Genomic DNA, 9,065 nt, shown 5'->3' on the forward strand with positions numbered 1-9,065 from the left:
TACAAAACAGTGCCCAAATTATTATACATTTAAAAGTTCACCTTAAATTGTGATTTACTTACATAGAATATTTGTTTCCAAAGAAGCCACACTCACAAAAGTCATCAAATAAAGCTGTGGAGTCAACAGCTGTGGAGTTTATGGTGCTTGGCTACCGTCCACAAATATAAATATGCACTCTACATGGCTTTTTACAATGGCGAGTCCAAAAATTCACTTTGCTGCACACCTTCCTTTTGGTCTACATGAAATTGCAAACACTGTTAATACATCAATTTTTTCATGTGTTAAAAATCGTACTTACCTAAAGGTAAGGACATGTAGCATGTCCAAAATTATTGCTACGTGTTCGTAATTAATCAATCTTTGTATATTTATTGATTCCTGCAAAATTGGCCCATATAATATTAAAATTAACACATTTTTCTGTATTGTTTACATATTTTTATATGCGTTTTGGCATTTCTCTCTCGCAATTGCACCAAGATGACGTCACGCAAAAATTACGCTCAAAAATCCTCTCTNTGCACCAAGATGACGTCACGCAAAAATTACGCTCAAAAATCCTCTCTAATTGGCGCAATCTTGTTTTCTATCATTCTTGCATTTAGACATTATTTCGGTTTCAACCGAAACTGTGCATGTGTGCTTTATTTCGGTATTTTCTCATATGCATTATTTCGGCTTGCAACCGAAACTGTGCATGGATGCATTTCTTCGGGTTTTTCATATGCATTATTTCGGTTTTCAACCGAAACTGTGCATGCATACATTATTTCGGTTTTTTTTATATGCATTATTTCGGTTTTCGAAAGAAACTGCGCATGTATGCATTACTTCGTCTTTCACATATGCATTATTTCGGTTTTGAACCGAAATTGTGCATGCATGCATTGTTTGCCTTTTCTACCCTTAATTGTAAAGGGCAAGGAAACAAGGATACTAGATCGCTAGTGGGGGTCAAAACACCTACAACTTTTTTGTTGCCATTCTGCAGGGAATACACCAATATAAACATAAACTTCACTTTGTTTTTGTAAAATAAAATAAAACACCGTTAGACAGCAATAAACCAAAGTTACACTTTCAAAACGTTATTAACCATTTTATTTTGTACGTTTCAAGTGCATTTTTATTTTTTGGAAAGTTCGAATAATTAAAGTAAAATTTTAAATGGAAAACAAAACTATGTATAAGTAAGAACCTATGTCCCAATTTAAAAAAGTGACTTCTTATCATTTGTTTGCCAAAAAAAACTGACTAGTTTGCATAACCTCAAAAATTGTTCTCATTTATTTCCATTTATGATTTTATGTAAGCTTTTACAATTTTGTTAACTTTCGGTTGTCAACCATGTTGAAAAAAAATTGGGTGCTGCGAAAGTTCCATGAAACTCTTAGCAGAAAAAACGCTTGTTTTTTGCAATTATTTATCAAGAAAGACGAAAATTATAAAAAGCGATTTGGAAAGGATGCTAAAATATTTAGATTTGAAAACGCAGCGTTTCTTGCTGATGAAGTTCTTTTCGAAATCAAAAAGACAACTGCGTCGACCAGCAGCCGGATTCTAACTTTCACTTCGCTAAAATTATAAACTACGAAAGCTAAAATTTTCCCGATTTTTTAGCTATCTCCAAAAATTGCGGTTTTGTCCTCTCTTTCGCTAAAAATAGCTTAGCCCAAATTTTTTGGTGATAAATAGTAAATTTTAATGGTGATAAATAGTGAAAACGGAAGTATGTGATAGCAAAACAAATAAATAGTAGCCTCAATTTGGATTACATTTCATCTCCTGTAGCGTAGCCATGGGTATGTTACAAAGGCACTCGCGCCGATTCGCAAAGACCATTGATGAGTAGCCTTCGCAAAAAGGCAAATCCTTGAGAGAATTTACGGATTGAAATTTCGAAATTTTTTATTCAAAGTGAATAAAGCTTTCAAAAACATTCGTATTCTTTTCAGGAAGTTACCAACGATTTTTGGTAAACGCGTCACAAAGTAGCATTTTCATTCTGAATATAAATAATATCGATGGAGAATTTGGAATACTGAAACCTCAAGTGAAAATGAAGTGTTTTATGACGTCTAACTGGTTTAGAAATCTCCCCTCAAGGTATATCTGCGAGAAATGTAAATATTTTTCTTTATTTTTTAATTTAGGAATTTCCAGAAGAAACCAATTATGTACATGCGACCATATTATTTTATTAAAAAAGCAGAAGAATCTGTTTTACGAAAGCCAAGTCATGTTTCCATATTTTATTTACTGCCTTCATACTATTTTTAACATTTGCCATCTTTTTACATTAAAATAATGCAATATTTTAGCTGCTATTAATTTTGTACAGAAATAGTTATCATTTGACCTAATGTATATTGGTACAAAATAAAACCTTGGGAACATTTTTTTTTTGTCAAAAGATTCGTACAATACAGATATGTATGTTCTATTGAAAAATTTCAACAAATTAATTTTCGAGATTGGGATAAAGAACATTTTTGGTTATTCGCACAATTGGGATACGATTTGCACCAAATTTTGGCAAATACTCAATCGTGTGGCACTGCCTTTAAACTTGTAAAACGAACCAACATTAAATATGTAACAACAAAAATAATATCTTAAAATATGTGAAAATTTGGTGCGCCTATAATTTTTTCGATTACTGTACATAAGTTAACTATGATTACTCGGCCGTGCTATCATAGTAGCACAATGCCACTAAGTGCATTTTAAAATTTTCAGGCAATAGCCTCATGCGATTATCGATTCTATTTTTTGTCGTTTGTGCGAAGTATTTTATTTTTATCAGTATTTTTATTTTCATCAAAATATTTTGGAATACTAGTAATTTTTATGCAAAAAACCAAACCGATTGAAATATGAAAGTTTTAAACGTTCCATACTTAAACTGGGCGCAACTTTTATCAACTCACGTCGAGCGCACGTTTATACATTCAAGGCTTTTATTCGCGAAAATCTAATGAAAATGAAATAGAAATTAAAGTTTTGTAAGTTAAAAACTTGAAAGGAGAAAATTGTCAAAGATTGAAAGAACAAATTTTTCATGCAAAGAAACTATTTATTTCATAATTTTTCTCTGCTACTTGTAAAATAAATATTTCTAAAATAAATGTATTTTTTGATTACTTTTCGGTTTTTGTATTTTTTTAGTGCCTTCTTTGGCCTGTTTTGCGATTTTTAGTGCCTTTTCCTGCCTATTTCGCTTTTTATTTTGCCTTTTTATGGGTTTTTAGGTCCTAAAAATCCTTTCCCTGCTCATATATTTTCTTAGTACATGCATACATAGATTCCTTTCAAGACCAATGATTTGATGGTATTCATGGGGAAGTTTATGTACATAGGACATTTACATATTTTACATTTTTAACATAAATGTGTATGCCCATATTTTAAGGTACACTTCTTAACAAACAAAAGTTTTTAAGTTATTATGAATGGACATTTTAATAGTATTTCAAGGGCTTTTCAAAACTTTACGACACGCACATACGACAAGATTGGCCATTTATCTTAAAATTACTTAATTTTGATTATATTGTTTATAAAAACGCAGTTTATACTTTAACAAAACCCTTATAAATTCAAGGTTCAATGCTTGCGCAACATTAAAAAATCAACAATTTCATGAAAATTTCGAGCTATCTTATGTGTATATAAAAATAAGTGAACGTTTTTGGTGTGAGCTTATAACTTGAGAACAGCTTCACTGAATCAACAAATTTATATTGAAATATTTGAAATATTTATGGTAGATTACTGAAAATTGGTATGAGAGACATAATCCCTACTCATGGAGAAAAAAATGTGCGGTATTGGAAAAGGGGGCTGGTATCTCCCATCTTAAATAAAAAAAGAAGTGACGAATTCTACCAAATTTAAACGGTATATTCGGACTATCAGCAGATGGGTTATGTGAAGTGTGCCCGAATTCGGTCAAGCGGTTCATGATATAAGACAGTTTATGTCTGCCACATGAACCACGTATATGGTACAACAGCATATATGAAAAATCGAAAACATAGTGAAAAATTTTGCGGCTATGATGTGCTGTGTTTATTTTTTCTTCAGATATATTAAGTCAAGTATAAAAATCTGCAATATAGTAAAAAAAAAAATTCATATAGAAAAATTCAAGATTTTTCAATACTTTTTTTCAATATTTGGTGTAGAGAAGCACACCGGGGTACCGCTAGTTTAATTATATTTCCTAGAAATACATATTTTGAGTATGCAGTTTTGTAGCCCCATCAATTTAAATAAAGTGCAAGTTTAAAATAGCTGCGCTTTCGGATTTTTAATATTGTTATTTTCTTTTTAGATGAAGGTGTTGCTCACTTTCTTCATTAAACAAAAATCGTCGAACTGTAGGTACTTAGATAATATGGAAGAAAATGACCGACATCGTCAAAACTTTACTACTTTACAACTACTTTAAACTTGCGCTTTATTATACTAAAACTGAGTGAGCTAAAAAACTGCAAAATATTAAAAAAAAAGTGAAATTGTTTAAAGACTTAAACTTATTTTCATACAGTTTTAAGGAATAAACTATAGGCGAAGACAAAAAGAGAATAAACAAATTTTCCGCAGTGAATTTTCAGAGCAATATATTTATAGTGTTTATAAAAAAATTTTACTAAACGGACTGCGTAGTAGGAAAGTATATTGTTCACGCAATTGTATCAAAAAAGTACAATTGTAACAAAAATACCAACACTGAGGGAGGTCCGCATAGGTCAACACAATTTTTTTTTTGTTTTACGGCGCGTTTACATTGGAAAATGCTGTCAGACAATGAAGATATACGTATTAGTTGTCAAAATTGTTTAATGGAAAAGTATGCATGTTTAGGAAAAAGTGTGCATGTATTGCTATGTCATGCCAGTATTGTCCGGTGTAAACCCTAAGTTACTTGTTTTACCTTACATACAGATTATCTACATATCTGTGGTCATAAGCAATAACCGCCTAAGTCGACTTAAGGAAGAATTGAGTTATATATGATATCGTATTCCGCAACTACTATTCCATGTTTATGTGAAATCCCCATCTCGCCAGCTATGCTATTTAAAAAGTTATAGATGAGCATATTTTAGTTTCCCCTATAAGGTTAACATTACAATCGAAATGTTTAAAAAACGTTTTTTTCTCGAATTCAGGTTTTTCGACTTAGGCGGTTATTGTTTAGGACCACTGATAGAATGTATGTTCTATGTATGTACATACATACATATGTAGATACTGACGTGGAAATCAACTTCTGCCAGAAGTCATTCAACTTGCAAGCTGGCTTTTTTCAGAGAGATCTCTGTAAATTTTGTAACTTCATATACAATAGGGAAGCCAACTCGTGGGGAATTCCCCGATTTGCGGGGAATTTCAATCTGCGTGGGGAATCGGGGAAAGGCCCATTTTTTTAAGTTAAAATGTCAAATTGTCACCGTGGAATTAGCCGTATGCAGTTTTGTAGCTCGTTCAAATCTAGTATTTCAAATGGCTAAAAATTACCGTAGGTTTTTTTAAATATCGCATTTGCTTTCATATAACGAATAAACACAATTTATTTTATATAGAAGAAAACAGCAACATCTTAAGCAAAAAAAAAATCGTAGGCGAAATTTTTTAGGTACTTGAAACTTGCACTTTTTGTACCCGAGCGCCTTGTACACAAGGGTATTATAACTTTGTTCGCATAACGGTTATATCTAACAGCCTAAAGGATTCGAGGTAGATATAGACAAATGTATACATAAATGATTATAATGAAGAAAGAAATCGATTGAGGCATGTCTGTTTGTCCGTCCGTCCGTCCGTCTGTCCGTGTATACGATAACTCGAGTGAAAATTGAGATATCTCAACGAAATTTGGTATAAAGATTGCCATTTATCCTAGGCAGATTGCTATTTAAAATGGGTGAAATCGGACTATAACCACGCCGCCCTCTCATATAACGGTATTTTCGAAAAATGCAAAAAGTTTCATATTTCAGTAAATATTGGATCCAAATTGTTCCAAATTAGTATGTCAAATAGAATTTTGGTGTAAAATAATAATATTATGAAATTTTTGGAAAAGGGGCGTGACCCCACCCACTTATGATGAAATACTGTATCTTAGTAGCCGCTTCACCAATCCTTACCAAACTCGGTACGAGCATTTCTTCGGATCCAGCTAAGAAATTTGTGAAAAATCTTTGAAATCGGGCAATAGCCACGCCCATCTTCCATATTACGGTAATTTACAGAAACACGAAAACTGCGATAAACCGGTAACTACTGAAAATAATTGACTCTAAATCGATTATTGCAATGACCACCGAGCAAAAAATTAGGTTATTATTATAAATTTTTGGATTAGGGCGTGGCACCGCCCACTATTAACCACAAATGTGTATCTCGATAACCGATTAACAATTTTTACCAAACCCGGTGCACTTAATAACCTTGGCACGGAAAAGTAATTCCTTGAAGACTATTCAAATCGGACCAAAATTACACCCTCTTCACGAATAAAGATAAATTTGGGATATACGAGAACTTCGATATTTCAATGACTGAGGACGCTCATTTACTCCAAGTTAATACTTACAACAATCTATTGACAATAAANAAACGGTTTTTGTTAAAAAGTGTACAATATTTTTATAAAAAAATAACTCAAATTAAATAACAAAAAAAAATAATAATTGTGAAAACTAGTTAAAATTTGGTGCGACTAATTTTTTAATATTATATGTAAATTTTTTATGATTTATTTGTTAAGAAACATTATAAAAGTTTGGTTTGGTTTATGAATACATAGATGAATTACATTTAAAAATAAAATAAACAGAAAGAACAGAAATATATTAAAATACCAATTGTTTTTTTGTCGTAAATAAGAAGATATCTATGGGTGGTGAATTTTACGAGGTTTCAGGCAAAATCGGGGAATTTGATTGCCAAAATCGGGGAATTCTCAAAAATGAGTTGGCCACCCTGATATACATACATAGTACCTTTAAAAATGAGTAAATATCGCTGATGAGCGACTAGAAGAGAAACGCTTCAAATATACATACATAAATAAAGCGATCTGCACAAGAGGAAGATATTAAGTCAATGTAGGTACTATATATGTATATCCATACATGCATGCATTTGTATGAGAATAAAAATCTCCATTTCGCTATCGAGTGTCTCTCCGATGAGTGTAGTACGTATCGCACACGATCTTCAAAGGTGACGCAACTCAAAATTACACGTTTGTCATAAAAAAATGCGAAAAACTATTTCTTATCACATGCTAATCATATATTAGGTTGTTTTTTTCAACCACTTATAACAAAAATATGCTCTAGCTTTTGCTAAAATGTAAATAAAATCACTGTGTACATTTGTATTGCATAATTTCAAAAATATCAAATTTTGAATTGTATCACTTTTGAAGATCGTATGCGATATGATGGAGACTGTGTGGAGTTGCGGGAGCAGGGCTACAATATTTGAGAACCACCTAAGTAAGTGAGCGCAGCTACATGGTGGTTATAGCAACAGGCTAATCTACCTTTCTTTTCCTATTCGTGTTTATTCAGTCATAAAATTTTGCCGGTGGTGTTGAAGTGACGAAAGCACGACAACAAAATTTGTACAACAGAATAAACTGAAAAATTTGATAAGCAGAAATTTTAATATACATGTATCTAAATATGCAAACGCCAATAAAGTACTTGCCAAATCTAGTTGCCATTGTTGTGTTCATCATTTGGACGCCAGCGACAGAGGCCAGCTCATGCGCCGGCTGTGTGGAACTGGATGAACTGAACTTCGATCAGACTATCGAGCGCTTCCCTTACGCTCTGGTCAAGTTCGACATAGCTTTTCCATATGGCGAAAAACACGAAGCTTTCGCCGCATTTTCAAGGGCGGCACACAAAGTTACCAAGGAGCTGCTGGTAGCTACTGTTGGCATCAAAGACTACGGCGAGAATGAAAACAAGGAACTGGGTCTAAGATTCAATGTGGACGACAAGAATTTCCCCGGTATTTTGCTCTTCAAAGATGGAAAAGTGGATAAATTTGAGCGATTTCCCGCTTATCTGGATGTGACATTGGACAATTTGAAAAAATTCGTGACGCAGAATACGGAATTGTATATTGGACGCGATGGCTGTTTGAAGGAGTTTGAGGAATTTGTCAAAAAATATGCCAACAAAGAGGACTCCGAACAGAGGAAATTGATAGAAAAAGCTGAAAAAATATCGCAAGAGCTAACGAGCGTAGCCGCAAAGACAAGTGCTAAAGCGTATATCGTTTTCATGAGGAAAATCAATGAGAAGGGCTACGACTATGTGGAGGAGGAGACAAAGAGGTTGCAGCGTCTGAGAGCTGGAAAAGTAACGGATGCAAAGAAATTGGAGCTGCAACAGAAGCTTAACATACTGGAGGCATTTAGAGTGACTAAACTGACCAAAGGGTTGCCAAACGAAGAACTCTAAAAGTGATGTACAAATCGCATGCAGAAATATGTACATAGGCACATAAAAACGTAAGCCAGGCATTATCAAGACGAATTCATATACATTTAAATTCGCCTTGGGCAGTATGTAGTAAAATGAAAGACAATCATTTAATTTGACACCAAATACTTTTCAAAAAAATAATTGTGGTGATACACATGTACATAGATAGTCCGTATGTAGTATATAATTACATATGTAAGTTCATGCATACAATGGCGTTAATATGCAGGGAATAGCGGAATAAAAAGCAATAAGGGCATATTTGGAAAAATTAATAAATATGTGCTTCGATACATTAGATAGCACCTAAACTGTTTACTAAATGTACAATATGTATTAGGTATAATGAATCAAATCAAATATGATTACTTAGTTTACGTTAATAAATTATTACACAGCTTTTTCCTTGTTTGAAACATTTTGTTTGTTGTGTTGCAAATTACACTGGAACTTGCTATGGTAACCGGCTTTTGGCATTCGCATATGACTAGATAACAAATGCGTTTGGTATTCGGAGACACGTCGGATGAAATAATATTT

At 33.0% G+C, this 9,065-nt stretch overlaps 1 protein-coding gene across 1 annotated transcript; it reads left to right on the top strand.

Moving 5' to 3' along the window:
- Nucleotides 1-7,598: 7,598 nt before the first annotated feature.
- On the top strand, nucleotides 7,599-8,794 carry wbl (endoplasmic reticulum protein 29-like protein wbl). Its single transcript, XM_017634649.1, has one exon. The coding sequence runs from the start codon at nucleotides 7,701-7,703 to the stop codon at nucleotides 8,499-8,501; it is 801 nt and encodes a 266-aa protein (XP_017490138.1). The 5' UTR covers nucleotides 7,599-7,700; the 3' UTR covers nucleotides 8,502-8,794.
- The last annotated feature ends 271 nt before the right edge of the window (nucleotides 8,795-9,065 follow it).

This window comes from Rhagoletis zephyria, unplaced genomic scaffold (genome assembly GCF_001687245.7).
Source record: "Rhagoletis zephyria isolate East Lansing unplaced genomic scaffold, Rhagoletis_zephyria_1.1 Rzeph_scaffold_13940, whole genome shotgun sequence".
In the NCBI taxonomy this organism is placed as follows: domain Eukaryota; kingdom Metazoa; phylum Arthropoda; class Insecta; order Diptera; family Tephritidae; genus Rhagoletis; species Rhagoletis zephyria.